Consider the following 19,298-nt stretch of genomic DNA (forward strand, 5'->3'; position numbering starts at 1 on the left):
CGAACTAGAAATTTTGTTTGAAAACTAGCCCTAAAATGCCATGTCCACATATCATGCTATCTGTTAATCTTGATCCCTAACATTATAAATAAAACAATACGAATTAACAAATGAAATATTTATTTTAAAACAAAATGTCAAAATACAATACGAATTAACGAAAGAAATACTTATATTAAAACAAAATGTCAAAATCCTTCAAATTCTTCATCTTTTGAGTCATCAAACATTTCATTATAAATTCATCTGTAGGCATTGCATCATCAGTGTAGCAGTTGTCGTCATCGTCATCATGCTCTCCATTTTGTTGTGCATCATCCTCACTTTCGTATATGATGTCATCTTTGGATCCATCCATTGAATTACTTATTCCACATTTAAGAAATGAGCATTGAATCATTTCAGATGGTATCGAATCCCAAGCTTCTTTAACCTAGCTGGTGACTAGGGTGATCTCAGGTTTCTGAAAATTCCCATCCTTTGTCATCTTCACCAAACCAGATGACATCCATTCTCTCCATTTTTCATGTAAGTGATCTTTAAACAGCTTAATCAAGCTGACATCAAGCGGCTGCAAAACGGAAGTTAGACCACCCGGTATGACTGCTAGGTCTGTACGTAGCTCACGTGCTTTCTCTTTGCTTGCCTCCGTTAAATGCGCCCAGAACATATCCCAGACTAGCATGCTTTGTTGAAGTAACAAGCTGCCTTGACGTATGTTCCATACTTGATCCAGCCACAATTGTACACCTTCTTCATCCATCCAACCTTTCTGATTGGTGCAAACAAAGACACCTGGTGGAAATTTTATATGCTTCGGAATTGTCTTCATTTTAAATATCACTGTCGACTTTAATTTGGTTCTGTCTGCCATGCATGCTAGAACAATGGTAAAATGCATTTTTTCATGTCCCGTTGTTTCTATGAGGACACTCTCACCAACTGATTCCCAGGCATATCAAAGTACATGGGCATCTCATCCATATTGCCTATTTAGGAACGTTCATATCCATGACACTTCCATAATTTTATGATAAATTTATCAAAGGACTCCACTTTTTCTTCAAGCTGCTTTGGTAACCTCTGTGCAATTTTTGTTCGGTGTCGTAATGTTAATGCTTTGCATTCCATAAATCTGTTGCACCACCCAGGCGAAGCAAGAAAAGATGAAATACCTGGTGTGTCCTTGAATTTACCATTCTTGAGTTGTAGAGCTCGAAAACGAATTGCATTTCTTGTTACTATAATGCCATCTTGTCGTTGCATCAAAATCCATTAATTTAGCTCTTCTTCAAGTTCTGGAAAGGATGTTACATCTCCACGACGGGCACATTTCGTTTTGGGTATTTTTTCAAGACTGTCTTTTTTGCTTATGCCAAAGTCTAATATTACTCTCTGCTACACCAAATTCTCTCATAGCAACACTGTTATTATGTTCTTCTGCAAACTGCATGACACGCAATTTAAATCCTGCTTCAAAAGATGAACGTTTACGTTTCTGTTGACTCATTTTCAGGCTAGGTTTGTTTAATGAATAATATTTAAAATGAACTGTGGTTAAACCGATATAACTGTGCTAATATCCTGCCAAGGGGGCGGGATATTAGCACTACTTACATTACTGGCTTTATGCGCAGATACGATGCACTTGGTCGCCGAATGCGAGTAGGTCAAGTAGATTTGGTTGTATAGGCATTAGGTAGTATATATTATGTGTGCAAGTCTAATAAGAGGTTATATTTTTTCAGATCCACATATAATGCGAACCCATAACTTTAGACCATAAATTTTTCGCATTATATGCGATAATATACGGTAAGTGAAAAGAAGAATGTGAACAAAGACCAGTGTCCCATTCTTCAGCAGTAAAGTTGGAAGTTCTGAATCAGTATGATAGAGGTGAACGTAGCATTGACATTCAGAAGTGCTACAGGATTGAGTGATTCTATAGGGGGGCGCTAATGGGTCAAGCGCTACGAACGTGTTTTGAAGAGCTCCTGATTCAGATAAGTTTTACTAGGAATAATTAAGTATATATGCGTAATTGTTTAAGTAAGAGCGGCTGTAAACGTTGTACGCTACCGATATTATTAGTGTGGGGTTTTTTTTTTTCTTGCTTAAACTAAATACGAAAACGTTAATATTAAACCTAGTAACCTGCAGAGAAAAAAAAAAAAAAAATGGCGGCGGCATTGTCATTCCAGGATTTTAATTTGGATTTCAGTCGGTTCGTTAAGTGTGAGGTCTGTTATATGTATTCCTTCGACTACGTAAATGATTTGTGGATGTTTAGTGCGGATGGAAGAAGGGTGTGTGCGAAATGTGACCTGAACGAGGAATTGATGAATGCGAATATGAAGTTGATGACAGAAAGTGCTAGTACCGATTATGTCACGAGTGCACGTTTGAAAGAGGATGGCGAGAAAGACAGGCGAAAAAATGTTAAAAAATCAGGAAAAAAGAAAAAGAGCAATTTGACAACCGTAACGGATGTTAAAAGGGACGAAAGTGAGGCGGAAAGAAATGAAATTGAGAGAACGAATGAAAGTAGAAATGGCGTGGTGCAGAAATCACAAGTAAAAAAAATCGAAAGAATGAATGATAGTGAAAAAAGAATGACTGATGGCGAAAGTTGGACGCATGTTGGAACGAAAGTACTGAACCAAAGAAAGATGAATGACAGTAAAAGTGAGAAGAATTATAGCAAAAGTTGGACGCATGTTAGTCCGAAAATACGGAAACAAAGAAAGATATGTGAGAGTGAAAGTGAGAAGAATGATAGTGAAAGTTGGACGTATGTTGGACCGAAAGTACGGAAACAAAGAAGGATGAATGAGAGGGAAAGTGAGAAGAGGGGGTCGAGAGTTAGAAAGTTAGAAAGATTTAATGATAGAGTGAATGTGTCGCGAGGTTCAGAAGGTGAATTGGATTGGATGAAGCAAGAAATGAAATGGATGCGGAATGAAATTAAGAGAATTCAGGTCAAAAGTATTAAAATAAATCATGATGGCATGAAAGAGATAACAAAAGATGAGCGAGTGGCATTGTATGGCGACTCCATTATTAAAGGTGTGCTAGAGGATAAAATGCACAAGGTATGTTTTCCAGGCGGTAAAATGAGTAGAGTGATTGAGGCATTGAATATGAGGCGGGAACGAGCAAAAGAGTTAATTGTATTAATTGGTACGAATGATTTGAGAGAGAACAAAGAGCATGTCAAAATGAATGTCAGGAGACTGCTTGGAAAGATAAAGGAGAATAGTGTGACAGGAAGGGTGGTCAGTGTGTTGCCTAGGTATGATTGTGGTGAAATGAGGCGGAGAGCAAGGATTATGAATGATATTCTGGCTGAAATGTGTGAGGAGATGGGAGTATAGTTTGTTAATGTTTGGAATGAGTTTGAGGGACGAAGTGAGCTGTATGGGAGCGATGGACTGCATTTGAGTGGTTATGGTGTGAGTCGCTTGGAGAGACTGCTGCTGGAAGGTAGAGAAGTGAATAGAGAGAATGAATCAGATCGAGAGGGGAGTGATGTGGAAGAGCAGGAGAGTAAGACAGGAGAGATTGAAGGAGTGGAAATGAATGTGGAAGTGAGTGGTATGAGTATAGAAAATGAGAGAATGGGTGTGCAAGAGGAGCAGGGAAACGGCGAGGCTCAGGGTGGACAGGGATACACAGCGTGAGAAAGGTGGATGCTCCAAGAGGAGGTGAGAGAATGTGTAGGCAGGAAAGTAATGGGATGATCAGGGATCAAAAGGAAACAGATGGAATTGCAAAGGGTTCTAAAATGAAGAAGCAGAAAGGGAAATGGCCCCAGTCCAGCATGGAGAGATCACATCGAGTGAGTGGTATCAGTGGAACTAGCGGTAGATCCAGAAATGAGTTATTGTGTTTGTATACCAATGCTAGAAGTATAAGAAACAAGGCAGATGAAATGGTTGCACTAATTGCGTCTGTGCACCCAGAGATTGTCGGAATAAGTGAGACATGGTTAGATGAGGATGACATCCTGACAGGAATAGAGATGGAAAGGTATGATGTGTTTCGTGAGGATAGAAGGGGTAAAAAGGGAGGGGGAGTGCTATTGATGATAGAGAAAGAGTTATGTCCATACAAGGTAGAGATGCAAGAGGGAAATGGGGCCAGTGGTTTTGAGGCAGTATGGTGTCAGATAGAGGTGAATAGAATCAAATACTTGGTGGGATGTTGTTATAGACCTGGTAATGTGGATGGTGGTGATAGTGAAATGTATAGTCAAATAAGCCAAGCAAATAAGAAAAGGGTGATCATTATGGGTTATGGCAATATAGACTGGAATGAAGAGATAGCAACTGGAAGTAAAGAAAATGAGTTTCTTGAGTTTTTGAGGGATAACTACCTCAAACAGTATGTAACAGAGGGCACACGAGGATTAAGGGTCTTGGATTTGGTCATCTCATCGGAGGATGTAATTATCAATGAGGTATCAAATCATCCACCAATTGGTGAAAGTGACCATGAGGTGATTACTTGGGTGGTTGCCAGCAGTGCAAGGACCCCTGTGAAAAAAGGGTATATGTGGAATTACAAGGGGGGTGATTATGAAGAGCTCAGGAGACAGCTTGCAGGTGTAGCATGGAATGAGGAGTTAGCTGGAAAAGAGATCAATGCAGCTTGGGGGATTTTCAAAAAATATTTAGTGGATGCAATGTCTAAATGTATACCACGGGTGAGAAGGTTAAATAAGTTAGGTGTGAGATGGATGAATAAAGAGATTAAGCATGCAATAGAGAGAAAAAGGGCATTGTGGAGGCAGCATAAGAGAAGTGGAAGTAACCAATTTCATGAGTTCTACAAAGACCAGGCAAAGAGAGTGACTTGGTTGGTGAGAGTAGCTAAAGAGAGGTATGAACAGCAGTTAGCTAATGAAGCTAAAAAGAATCCTAGGGAGTTCTTTCGATATGTAGCCAGCAAAAGAAAGAATGATTATGGAAGGATGACATTGATTGGAGGAAATGGTATAAAGACAGCTGTTGCAGAATGTGTGGTGGAGATACTTAATGAGCAGTTCATAAAGATCTTTCAATCTTGTGAATGTGACTTCATGGAGAGATTAAGAGCAGTTGATGATGGGGAGGAGAGACTGACTGTAAGTGAGCAAGAGGTGTATGAGGTATTGAGCAAACTAGATGTAAATTTGTCTGTGGGACTTGATAATATATCACCACGTATTCTGAAGGAATGTGCCATGGAGTTGATGCTGGCCTTGACATATTTTTTTAATACAAGTCTTGCACTCGATAAAGTTCCTAAGGAGTGGAAGGAGGGCAAGATTGTGCCACTTCATAAAGGAGGTGATCGTACTCAAGCATCAAACTATAGGCCTATCTGTGTGTCAGGTGTTGTGGTTAAGTTGTTGGAGAAGCTTGTGAGAACTAGGATCCAGAGTTGGGTTGACAACAATGGTATAATCTTTGATGGACAGCATGGATTTGCTAAAGGGAGGTCGTGTTTTAGTAATCTACTTACTTATTACAATAAAGTGACTGCTTCCTTGGACAGAGGAGAAGGATACACAGTAATATACTTGGATTTTGCAAAAGCTTTTGATAGAGTACCTCATGATAAGTTGACAGTCAAACTAGAGCAGATGGGGTTGGATATTAGATTAGTGCATTGGATTGGAGACTGGCTATCTGATAGGTATCAACAAGTTGTGTATGGGGGTGCAATATCCAGGAAAAGGAAAGTCACTAGTGGAGTGCCTCAGGGATCTGTTTTAGGGCCATTACTATTTAACTTGTATATTAATGATATTGGCGAAGATTTGGATGGAGATATTCAGTTGTTTGCAGATGATGCAAAGTTGGGACGAACCATAAAGAGTAGTGAAGATGTTGTGGCCTTGCAAGAAGACTTGAATAAATTGAGTGATTGGGCAAGCAAATGGGGATGCGAGTTCAATGTTGCAAAATGTAAGGTTTTAAAATTTGGAAAACAAAGATGGGATGCAGAATTTATGCTTGGTGAGAATATATTGTTGGAAGTAGAGGAAATAAGAGATCTGGGAGTGATAGTGGATAAGGATCTAAAATTTAGGGGACACATCGCCAAAATTGTGAAGACAACACAAAGACTTCTGGGAATGATGAGGAAGACACTGACGTGTAGAAGTAGGGAGATTCTTGTTCCATTGTATAAGGCTTTGATTAGGCCACACATGGACTATTGTGCCCAGATTTGGTCACCTGGTTTTCAGAAGGATGAAGAGATGTTGGAAAGGGTGCAAAGGCGACTGACTAAGGTAGTTTCTGACCTCTGGAATGTCGAGTATGAGGAAAGATTGAAAAGATGTAATTTGCAGAGTCTAGTGGAGAGAAGGAAGAGGGGAGATATGATAGAGACCTACAAGTTGGTAAGGGGTTGTTATAGGATCAATGGTGGAGAAGTTCTACAGAGAATAGTGGGAGATCAGGGGAGAACCAGAGGTCATACCTGGAAACTGTATAAAGAGGGTGTGAGTAGGGGAGTGAGAGGCAGGTTTTTTTCGTGCAGAGTTGTGAATGATTGGAATGCCTTACCTGAGAGTGTGGTGTCTGCAAGGAGTTTGAATGTGTTTAAGACCCGGTATGATGAGATGTGTGTGAGATAAAAGGACCTCCTAGATGAGTCTTTGACTCCATGAGGTCTTGTTTTAATAATAATAATAATATAGTGATAATGCCAATACAATTGTGCAAGACTGCTCAATCGTTTATGAATCTCACTCTGACTAGAGTAACGAAATCTCGATGTTGTGGTTGAGAAAATGGAAAGGATGCTGACTATATGGATCGAGCATCGGAACATGCCTTTGTCTGGAGTAGTCATACTACTCCAGACAAATGCAAAAGAAAATGCAAAAGATTTGTATGATCTGAACAAAGATGAAAAGAAACCAACACCTTTTACTGGAAATTGGGTGGTTCTACCATTATAATCACTATGCATCCCATAATCTAAATATGACTGATGAGACTGTGTCTGCAGATCATGTTGCCACTGAAGAATGATGATGTTTGAATTTCTGTTCAAAGTAAAGATTATCAGATGGAGGTTACACACCGAGAGATTACAGTCAGAAGTCGAAAAGTGCAAGTCATATTTCAAGTGAGAAATTCTTGAAAAAAGTAGCCTTCAGCCTCTTCATAAGTTTTCATCTTGAGCATGCCAGCTAAAGATGTGGTTACAATGCAGTAATCATAAAAATAAAGAACTACTTTAATAGTTATTTGTTTTATGCTATTTGTTTTATGCTATTTGTTTTATGCATACTGAATATTTTATTTAATACTCTTATGTCTTAAATGTGTCTTTAAATGTGTATGAAAATTAGGTGCATTTTTTATTTTTTTATTTTTTTTAATGTGGTTCCTACCCACAAAAGGTTAAACAGTAAACCTATAGTACATTTGTACTGTGGGTGGGCTGAGGATTTTTTTTCCCATTTTTATCAATTTTACATATATATTTTTTGTAATTTTTTATTTATTTTTGCATTGTCTGAAAACCTTGCTATAGAGACCAAACAAGGAACTTTTTTCAAGCCACTCAGGCTCCCATAAGTGGGGTGGTGATCTCACACTGCAATGAAATACATCTCCCAATTAAAGATGATCACAAACATCCATTCCCATGGCGGGATTTGAACCTGTGATCTGTTGGTTGGAGAACAGGTATGCTAACCATTCATCCAACCAGGCTGGCTGATGATTAAATTCATCTTGAATCTCAGGATCTCGCTTTCTTGAGAACACAGCCTCTGTTATCCCATGTTTTAAGCCTCCCATTTCATGTGTTTTCAGTATACACATCCCCCACATACACCTGTATTATAAAATATCAAGAGAATTTTTTTTTTTTTTCATTTTGAAATGTTTTTATATGAAAGCATAACTAATGTGTTTGCAACCAAACTGAGATTTTAAATATTAATTATTTTTTAGAACTGCATGCATCATACAACTGGACCACGTTGTGAACACTGTGAATCTGGTTATCATGGCAATCCATTGAATGGTAGTCCTGATGACTGCAAAAGGTGTGCTTGTCCTAGAGAAAATCCAGAAAATAATTTTTCTCCAACATGCAAGGAAATTACCACACCATCTGGTACTCGTGATCACATATGTACTGCATGCAGAGAAGGTTATGAAGGAGACAAGTGTGAGAGGTAGCAGCAGCCTAGCAAGGTTCATACTTGAGTTGGATTGTGCTTGGTTAAGTTATTAGTTTAAAAAGCTTTAGTTTACTGATGGTAAAAAATATATATTTAAATATTATTATTATTATTAAATAATAATAATAGTAATAAATATATTTTAAAATAAAATATTTAGTATCTGATTCACACAGATTTCGTATACATGTATATATTATACACACCAAGAATTTTTAGGAAAATTGAATCCTGTTAGCTTTGAACCTGAGCATGTATTTTAATAGTTTTTTTCTTTCTTTCTCTCTCTCTCTCTCTCTCTCTCTTGAAATTAAAGTAATAGAAATATATCTGATTTTAAAATTATATTGAGTTTACTTGAGTCATATTATACTTGTAATATATGTATAATATGCACTGCTTATTATATTATTAATGCATATTAATCAGTATTGAATGAAAGATTTATTAATATTCAGGGTACAGTGATTCCAGTAATAACCTATGTTTTTCAACTGTAGGTTTGCAGATATTATTATTATTATTATTATTACATGATACCTCCAGGGAGTCCAAACACCCATCGAGATAGTGCACCTACTCTACAATTCTCTGTCTCCACCACTCAATCCATCAACTAGAATGAAATACACCCCATCTACTGCCCACTACTACCACCACCACCAGTCTTTTCACAGACAATCACGAACATCCATGCCCACGGTGGGATTCAAACCTGCGGCCTTTTGGCTGGAGAGCAGATATTCACCACTCAGCCAACCAGGCCAGAATATATATGATATATAAATATAGAATCATTATAGACATGGATAGCCATAAGTCACTTCTAGACATCATACTTTAAAAGATTTTTAATACATAATAGGTCACTTATATTCATATAATTCAAGAAAATGGATGGTTAAAGATGCTTTATGTTTGCAGAAGAGTATAATTATAAGCTTATTTTAATTTTCATAAGTATTATTATGATTATTACATGGGCATTTCCATGGAATACAAAGATTGATTTACTCATGCTGATACATAATGCCTATCATACTTCTGCTTAGAACTCATTCTCTGACAGAACACTTAAACTGTCTCTAGCAACCCATTCACTTCATTCATCACTCTCTAATCAAAAAATCTTTTTTTTTTTTCCCAAGGCCTCATGGCCTTGTCAATCACATTCTTATGCAACTTCCAGGAGCAAACTCATATGCACTTCCCTACTTTCATGCATTGTAAAATATCTTCTTCCGTTCATATTTTAGATATAATTTCAGATGTTTTAGATGAAAAAGATGATGATACAAGGGGGTTTCCAAGTGTTTCCAGCCTGACATACAAAATCTGTGCCAATTTTAAAAGCCCATATGTGACAGATAGCACCATCTATGGGGGCGGGGTTAGTGTACCAGTTTTAACTCTATGCCTGCATCATTCAGTTGGAGGCACTCATTTGACTAAAACATGGCAATCTAAGTAGCTATAATGTTAAAAATTAAGTACCTCGCTGTGATAAAGTTTTTCACTAAAGAAGAGATTTCTCCAAGTGTTATCAAACAGATGATTAGATGGTGTTTAAGGGAAAGTTTCTCCTTCATATTCCACCATGAAGGATCGAGCTAAACAGTTTCACCTAGGAAGAGAGAGGCATTGAAGATGATTCTCATGATGGTTGGCCTGTGGAAGTGATTGAGGAAAATGTCTCTCTTGTTGAGGAGGAACTGCTCAATGACAGATGACTGAAGCTCAAAGAAATCCATCTTTCACATCATTCACTAGAAGCTTCACATGATGGTCAGTGCAATGTGAGTGTCCCAACTTCTCTCTTCAATTCAGAAGGAGCATCGTGTGACCTGTTCCCACAAGTTTTTAAAGTTTTGCCAAGGGAATCAGAGAGAAGTGCTGGAATCCCTTGTCACTGGAAATGAAACCATGGTCTTTTATTATGATTCTCTTTCCAAAAGGGAATTCATGGAGTGGAGCAAACCAAGTGAAGCACTGCCAAGAAAAGCCAAGGTCACTCAGTCCATCAAGGAGATCATGGCCACGATCTTTTAGAATTGCTGGGGAATTCTCTTGATTAACTTCAAGGAAAGGAATACTACTGTGAATGCAAAATATTATGCTTCACTCCTGCATAAACTGCACAACACCATAAAGAGGAAGAGATAAGGATTTCTGAGTTGATGTGTTCACCTGCTTCACGACAATCCTCCAGTCCATATGAATATTGTTGAGAAGGCTGCAGTGAAGGACTGTGGCTTCTAGGCGATTGAACACACACCCTACAGCCCAGATATAGTACCCAGTGACTACTACATCTTCTTGAAACTGAAGAAAGTCTTTTGAGGAAGAAAATTTGTAGATACAATGACATGAAAGATGCAGTTTTAGGCCATTTTGCCAACAAAAGTGCAAACTATTTTTTCAAGGGCATAGAAATGTTAATTCAAAGATGTGAAAAGTGTCGAAGCAAATAAAGATTATGTTGAAAAGTGACTTAGTTGTTTACTTTCTATCACCTCTAAAAGTTAAGCTGGAAACTTATGGAACCACCCTCATATGTTTCTAACATTTCTGCCTTTCATTTAAAGCTTGTAACTCACAAACCTTCAATCTATCCTCAGAAGGAGCAGTGCACAAATTATTCACTGTCTTGGTCATTTGTCTCTGGATATTATTCACCACTTTCATATCCTTAGGTGATCAAATCTGTGCAAAATAATCCAAATGTGGTTATATCAAAATCTTTTAAAGAGGAATGATAATGTCCTCCTTATTCATACTTGCCAGTTTGTTTCTGAATAACCAAGTTGACTTTGAGCTACTGGAAAACCTAGCCAGGAAAACACTATTAATTAATCCATCATTAATATGTGCTAAGAGAAATCGCATTAAGCAAGTACAATAAAATAATAGGAATAATTATAATTCATCCATCAGTTTATCGTAAATTTGGAAAAAAATGACAATATAAGCTATATTAGAGGATAAAATCATCAAAGTTAATAAAAATCAATTTCTTAAATTTTTATTTAACGTCTAAACATTTGATTGAGCTACTTTTTCACAAAAAAAATTAAGTAAAGATGTTTGAATCGTGCTCGACTTTTTCATCTTGTCATGCAATGTGCAATAGCTGGCAATCCCTTTATCAAGATTTTGGCAGAGTTCGAAGCTTCTTTCTTTTGAAGCTAGCTCAAGTTCTTTTGCACCCTACTTTAGCTTCTAGTCGTAACATTCTCTTCTTGTTTGCACTCCTTATTTTCTTCTTCTTCATATGCATGCTGTTCTTCTAGTTGAAGGAGATCATTCTCGCTCAAGGAAGTTTCTAACATCTTCATTATCCATTTCATTAAATCCAAGATTTTTTCCAATTGTGCTGATTTCTTCAATAATGTTAGATCTTAGATTTTGCGCATGATAAACTAACATAAGCTTTAGTTTAAAGTCGCCTTCTTCATTGCTTCCTAATAAAAGCATGAGATGATCTTTAGATACTTTGTATCCTGGTTGAGATGCTTCAGTTTTAACTATGAAAATATTGTTGACATACGGTTCCCAAAGAGATCATTTTCGGCGACATTGAGTATTTGCTGATCGTCATAATCACCTCCTGAATTATGTTTGCAGTTCTTCAGGAAATTTAGCTGCAGAATCTTTATTGGCGCTAGCAGATTCCCTAGTTATGCTTGCATTATACAGTCCAGTTTGATTTCTAAAATGTTCAAACCATCCTAAACTTGCAGTAAAGCTTTCACATTCCTCTTGAAATTTGGTCTCTTTCAATGAGGTAACAGAGGGACGAATTCCCGATGATTGGAGTAGAGCTCTGATAGTACCCATATATAAAAAGGGAAATAAAACTGAATGTGAGAATTACAGAGGTATTTCCCTACTGAGTGTTCCTGGCAAGATCTATGCAAGTATACTTGAAAAACGGTTGAGAAGAATTGTGGAAGAAAAGCTTGGTGAAGAACAAGCTGGATTCAGGCCAAATAGAGGCTGTCAGGATCAGATCTTCACTTTACGACAAATAGTCGAGAAAGCATGGGAATATAACAAAGATCTGTATTTAAGTTTTGTCGATTTGGAAAAGGCATATGACAAGGTGCCAAGAGAGAAGCTATTCAATATGCTGCAGTTATATGGTGTCAATGGGGCATTATATCAAGCAATACTTAGTCTTTATTTGAGTTGTGAGTCAGCAGTTAGAATTGAAGGAAGTACAGGAAGATTGTTTAATGTTAAATCTGGTGTGAGACAAGGATGTACATTATCCTCTCTGTTATTCATTATCTATATGGATCACATTATGAAGGAATGTGGTATTAAACCTGATATCAAAATTGGAGATGTTAATGTCAGCTCTTTGCTTTATGCGGATGATGTTATACTTCTAAATAAATCCGCTACAAGTCTGCAAGATTCTCTGACTAAATTGAATAGCTGTTGTAATAGATATGGTATGAAGGTCAGCAATAAAAAGACAAAGACAATGAAAATATGTAGAATCATTGAAAATGTCAACTGTGTTGTGAATGGAGAACCTGTGGAACAAGTAAAACATTTCAGCTACTTAGGCACAATTTTTACTGAAGATGGTAAACTAAATATAGAAATAGACAACAGAATCAGCAAAGCTGGTATCGTGGGAAGTCAATTGAATAAATTCATATGGAATAAGAAAGAAATTAGTCGGAACACTAAATTAGCTGTATACAAGACTGTGTTCAAACCAATTTTAACTTATGGATCTGAGAGCTGGGTCAGAAGTAAAACACTTGACCAAAGACTAGAGACCGCAGATATGAGAGTCCTGAGAAAGATTAGAGGCGTGAACAGATGGCATCAATGGCAATATCATATTAAAAATGAGGATATTAGGAAAGAACTTGGCATTGTCAGCATCCAGGAATGCGTTAGCAGAGCTAATCTCAGATGGTATGGTCACTTAAATAGAATGGGAGAGGAAAGATTAGCAAAACAAGTTTTCTCTGCCAGGTTGGCAGGAAAACGGCCCAGAGGAAGACCAAGATATAGGTGGATTGATACGGTACAAAGTGCCTTAGACGATAGAAATATAAGATCTGATAATGTTGGAGTCTTGACAAGTAACAGACTGATTTGGAGGAAAATTGTAGATAGGAAGTTAATAATGATGTAATTTTTTCATGTAGTACTGTCATATCCTGTACACCCCTTGAGGGTACATGGCAGGAATTTGATGATGATGATGATGATTCAATGAGGTAAAAATATTGAGTGCTTTTGCCTGAATATTCTCTGTACTAAAAGGTATTGTTTTTTGGTTATAATCCTCAATCCAGAGTGATAGAAGATGTTCCATCTCAATCATATCATTAAATGTCTTCTATTTCAGGTGATCTGCATGCTTAAAGAAGCAGCAGCAGCAACTTTTCCTTGTTCTTTGTATTCTTTGCTCTTATTTAATATAGTCCAAACTGTAGATTTGCTGTTTCCCTGGACTTGCACAATCATCATATTACTAGCGCTACTTTCATGTTTCTTAATGACTTCCAGCTTTTCTGCTTGTGTGGACTGGCGAAAAAAAATTTTGTGTAACGTAAAATTTTGCATAACGTAAAAAAAAATCACGTTAACCAATTATTCACTCGATTAAAGCAGGAAATAGTATAATTTCACTCAATCACGCTAACTGATTATCGCATATATTGAATTCGCGTTAAGTGAGGTTTTCCTGTATTTTGCAAACTTATTAGTATATTCGAATTGTTGAGAAGGCTGCAGTGAAGGACTGTGGCTTCTAGGAGATTGTACACCCATCCTACATCTTTTACTCAGTAAACCAGTGATTGGTGGTGCTGATAGCATCAGCCTGGCCAAAGATTATTGAGATATCTGTGACGTGGTTGACGGAAGATGATATAATAACAGGAATAGAAGCAGTAGGGTACAGCATTTTTTGGCAGGATAGGAAGAGAAAACGCGTTGGTGGAGTACTGCTTATGATGAGTAATGACTTGTGTCCTCTGCCACTGCTTTCCAAAGCCTTGGCAAAGGCTTTGGAAAGCAGTGGCACTAATGTTTGAGTGGGAGTAGAGTTGGGCAAGACAAGATATTTAAGGAGTTGCTACAAGCCAAGGAGTACAGAGGGTGGGGAGCAGGAGATGTTTAGGCATTTGAGCTTGGCAAGTGCAAGAAGAATGATTGTTATGGGAGATTTTAACTACAGCAGTAAGTTGGGAAGAGGAAAATGCATGTAGTAATAAGGGAATGGAATTTCTAGAATTCCTGAGGGACAGTTGTCTTAGGCAACATGTAATAAAGGGAACAAGAGAAGAACTCGGCAAGCCTGGTTGGCCGAGTGGTTTATTGTATCTGCTCTCACAGCCAAAAGGCTGCGGGTTCGAATCCCGCTGTGGGCATGGATGTTATGATTGTCTGTGAAAGTACCAGTGGTGGTAGTCGGCAGTAGATGGCGTTGGTGTTAGATAATGAAGGTTGGTGGAGTAATGAGACGAAGAGTTGTAGAGTAGATGCCCTCCCTCGATGAGTCTTTGGACTCCCTGGAGGTGTCATGTAATAATAAAGAGGTTCAAGAGTTTTGGATTTGGTCATAGCATCAGAAGAGCTGATAATAAATGAGATGACATCTCCCCCCCCATTGGAGAGAGTGACCATGTGGTTCTGATTTGGAAGATGAACAGACATGCAGGAGTATCAAAGAGAAAGAAATGTATGCGGAATTATAAGACAGGTCTTATAATAGTCTTAGATATCAACTTGGGGCAGTTCCATGGAGGGCAAAATTAGAAGGCTGGGATGTCATTAGTTGATGGGAATAGTTGTTGGCAGCAATAGTAAGCTGTATTCCATGAATGAAGAGGACACAATTTGGTGTAAAGTGGATGACAAACAATATCAAACAGAAAGTGCAGGCGAAAAAGAGGTTATAGAAGAGATATAAGGAAAGGGGTGGAGAGCAAATGCATGAAGAATATAAGACTCAGGCCAAGAGAGTGACTAGCATGGTGAGGAAGGCAAAACTGTAATACGAGAAGAGATTGGCACTAAGATCTAAAGAAATTCCTAGGGAATTTTTAGCTATGTGGCTATTAGGAGGAGAAATGATTGTGGAAGAATGACATTGGGGGTTAAAAATGGGAATAGTGACTGATGCAGAGAACATAATGAAGTTGTTCAATGAACACTTTACTGGAGCATTTTATCCTGGAGAAGTAGGTTTTAATACTAGAGGGATAGAGCAGGTAAATTGCAGCACTTGGGTTTAAATGTCGGGTTAGTCAGCTGGATTCAGGATTTACTGTCTGATAGGTATCAAAGAGTTGTGTATGGTGGGGCAATATCAAGGAGGCAGAAGGTTACAAGTGGAGTTACACAGGGCTGAGTATTGGGAACTGTATTGTTTAACCTTTGTATCAATGATGTTGTCAATGGATTGTAAGGGGATATTCAGTTGTTTGCAGATGATGTGAAGCTGGGAAGGGTTATTAGTAATAGTGCAGATGCGACAATCCTTCAAGAGGATTTGAGTAAACTAGACAGATGGGCAATGGAGTGGGGAAGGGTGTTGGTTTAATATCGATGGGAGGCTGCATACTCGATTGGAGGAGCTGTACTGGAGGAAGTATGGGAGGCAAGAGATCTGGGGGTGATGATTGATAGAAAACTGTAATTCAGGGAACATATTGCAAAGGTGGTGAAGGTAACCCAGAGGATTGCTGCAATTCTGAGAAGGACGCTGACCTGCAGAGATAAAAGCATTATCATTCCGTTATATAAGACCCTGATCAGACCACACTTATACTATTGTTCTCATATTTCATCCCTGGGATTTGAAGGGAATAAATTAATCCACTCAGATAACAAAGATGGTTTCAGGACTGTGCAATGTTAGTTATGAGGATCGGCCGAGGGAATGTGGACTGCAGAGTTTGGTAGACAGAAGTAGGAGCGCGACATGATTGAGACTTAAAGTGTTGAGAAGGTAGTTACAGAGTTGACACTGGGGAGTTCTTTCACTTGGTGGAACAGCAGGAAGGAGGGATGACATAGGGCAATCCTTGGAAGTTACGAAAGGAAGCTGTGAGCAAGAGATTGAGGAGTGGTTTCTTTGCGTGGAGAGTGACTGAGCCATGGAATGCATTGCCTGATAGAGTGGTGAGAGCAAGAACAGTCAGTGAGTTCAAGAAGTGGTATGATAAACTTTGTGTTTCCTAGGAAGGACCTCCCATGATGAGTCTCTTGACTGCAATGAGTCCTGAATAATAATAATAATTCTGTGAAGCTCAGCTGTCTGCCTTGCATTATCCTAAAATGTTAACTTTATCAGTTTCTTGTATTTTTAGCACTATCCATGTATCCAACCTTGCTTGTAGTCTTTTTGTTTAGCAGGGCATAACATTACACTTTGTCATGTCCAAACCTCAGTCTGCTTTATCATCCTGCTAGAACTGTGCACCACTTTCATTAATTATTGCTCTTTCCAGTTGAGAATCATCAACAGACAGCTCAGATCATTCTCAATATCACTGATATACAATGAGCAGCAAGCCAAATATAGAGCCCAGTGGTACAACGCTAGTCACCTGCCTTCTCTTGGATTCACCTCCTTGATATACTATTTACTCTCTCATGTCTGTTCATAAGGCACCCTATTATCCTTGTCATTAACTTTATATCTAACCCTGATTGCTCAACTTGTCACCTGCTTTTGTAAAGTCCAGAAATATTGTTGTGGAGCTATTTCCTTTATCCAACTCGACTGTGACTTCATTGTAAAAAGTATCGAAATTATTAAGACATGGCCTCTCCATCCCAAAATCATGCTGCTTTCCTATAGAGTATTATATCCTTATCCATCCATTCCTAAATTCGACCCTTAACTAACTTTTCCAATACCTTAACTATCACTCCAAACATACTAATCAGTTTATAATTTGCTACCTCTCTTGGATTCTATGGAACTCTTTTGCCATCTTTTCATTACTTTGGGACTCTACTAATGCTGAGATTTCCTAATTAGAGCACTTCAATTTGTCTTGCACTTTCTTGTAAACACATGCTGATATCTTGTCCAGTTCCATGCAGGCAGAGATGCTAAAACATTTGCCATCACTTAACGACTTTCCATATTTTGTTCAGATGCCAACCAGAATACCAGATAACCTGAACCACTCCCCAAACACCCTAGATATTTTCCTTACCAATGACCCCTCCAAATACACAGTGAAAGTTGTGAGCTCCCTAGGTAATTCTGACCACAATCTAGTGCTTATTTCCTTCTCCCCCATGCAACAATACTTACACAGACACTCCCATACAAGAGTAGTTTAGCATTATCCCAGTGCCAAGTGGGATTGCCTCCGCAACTTCCCATGGTTGGAAGTTGTATTGCTTCCGGCCTTGCAACCCAAACGTATGCACCGAACTTATTACCAAAGTAATCCTCACCGGCATGGAAACATACATTCCACACAATACTCTGAACTTCTATTCCCTAACTAAATCCTGGTTCTCCAAAGGATATGCCAAGGCTGCATAGATGAAACACCAGACTTACCGTAACTGGCTGAAATCAAGAACCCCATCCTCCTTTAGAGTTTATACTGAAGCCCAGAATAGATGCAAAAAAAAAAAAACAATCAGTGCTTCCAAAACAGAGTTCAAAAAGAGCAAAAAGCAGGAAACTAGCAGCCTGTCCAAACAGCAGCCGAGCCTTTTGGTCTCTCGCCAAAGTGATTGGCGATAATTTCTGCCCAACACCATTCCCACCCTTATCACATCCAGATGGCTCTATTGCATGATCACCCACAGAAAAAGCCAATCTTTTGGCTTCACACTTTGCTTCCAATGTATGCATAACTGATGATGGTAAATGTCCCCTAACCATTCCAGACACCCAACATACAATGCCCCCCTATATTCTTTTGCCAGGATGAGATCAGAAAAATACTGTCCAAATTAGACACAAAAAAAGTCTCCTGGGGCCTGAGGGCATTCCCCCAATTGTCCTGAAAGTTTGTGCACCGGAACTGACTCCTATCCTATGTCACCTATATATACTTTCTTACTCCACTGGAATCTATCTCACAAACTGGAAATTGGCCTATAATTTACCCATTCCCAAGAATTGGTGACAAGTCACTGCCGTCCAACTACTGCCCTATCTCGCTTACCTCAGTCCTGCCTAAAGTAATGGAAAAAATCATCAACTCCCAACTCCTGCACTATCTTGAAGACACCCACCCACCCAATAAATGACTGCCAGTATGGATTTCATCCATGCTGATCAACAGGAGATCGGCTCACATATGTCACCCATTTCTGGACAAATGCCATGGAGAAGTTTAGTGAATCTCAAGTGGTTTCACTTGATATCTCCAAAGCCTTTGACTGGGTCTGGCACAAAGGCTTACCAAGCAATCTACCATCATTTGGTCTGTCCTAGGACTTCTGCAGTTGGATTGCCAGCTTTCTGTCTGGACACACACACTGAGTGTGATGGTGGATGGTTCCCTATTCTCTCACCATTCAACTAATGCTGGGGTTCCACAAGGTTCTGTCCTCTCACCAATCCTCTTCCTGCTATATATCAATGACCTTCTTCAGTTGATCTCCAATCTAATACACAGTTTTGCAGACAACAGCACATTACACTCATCGCTTTCATTTGCTAAACCCTACCCTACACCACTCACCTCAACCTACAGAGCATTAACCACTACCACCCTCAATTCCGCTCTCCAAGCCATCCTCCAATGGGGTTCGAATAATCTCATCAATTTCAATGCTAATAAAACCTAATTCTGTCCTATTTCCCACCATTTTTTCTCAGTATTCTTTTTGACGATACCTAAATTTCTAGACAGTTTGAGATTTCTCTTCTTGGAATTACCCTCACATCAAACCTCTCCTAGCATAAACACATCACAGCTATTGCATCGTCAGCTTCAAAAAAACTAGGATTTCTCTTTCACTCAAGACGTTACTTTACCCTGAACAGCTGTTATACAAATCACAAATCTGCTCGGTTATTGAATACTGCTCCCACATATGGGGTGGGGTGTGGCCTCCTAAAAGCTCCCCAAAATGCTTGACTCAA

The 19,298-nt window shown here is 38.6% G+C and overlaps 1 protein-coding gene across 1 annotated transcript in view; it reads left to right on the forward strand.

The window, feature by feature from the left end:
• LOC150095284 (laminin subunit alpha-1-like) overlaps nucleotides 1–19,298 on the forward strand; it is a 1,249,242-nt gene that overhangs the window by 344,523 nt on the left and 885,421 nt on the right. Inside the window, exon 18 of the mRNA XM_090410638.1 lies at nucleotides 7,965–8,191. Within this exon, the coding sequence (XP_090266764.1) occupies nucleotides 7,965–8,191 (227 nt within the window). The remainder of the gene's footprint in view (nucleotides 1–7,964; nucleotides 8,192–19,298) is intronic.

The sequence above is a fragment of the Typopeltis vanoorti genome, chromosome 20, assembly GCF_054136105.1.
Source record: "Typopeltis vanoorti isolate ZY-2024b chromosome 20, IOZ_Tvanoo_1.0, whole genome shotgun sequence".
Taxonomy (NCBI): domain Eukaryota; kingdom Metazoa; phylum Arthropoda; class Arachnida; order Uropygi; family Thelyphonidae; genus Typopeltis; species Typopeltis vanoorti.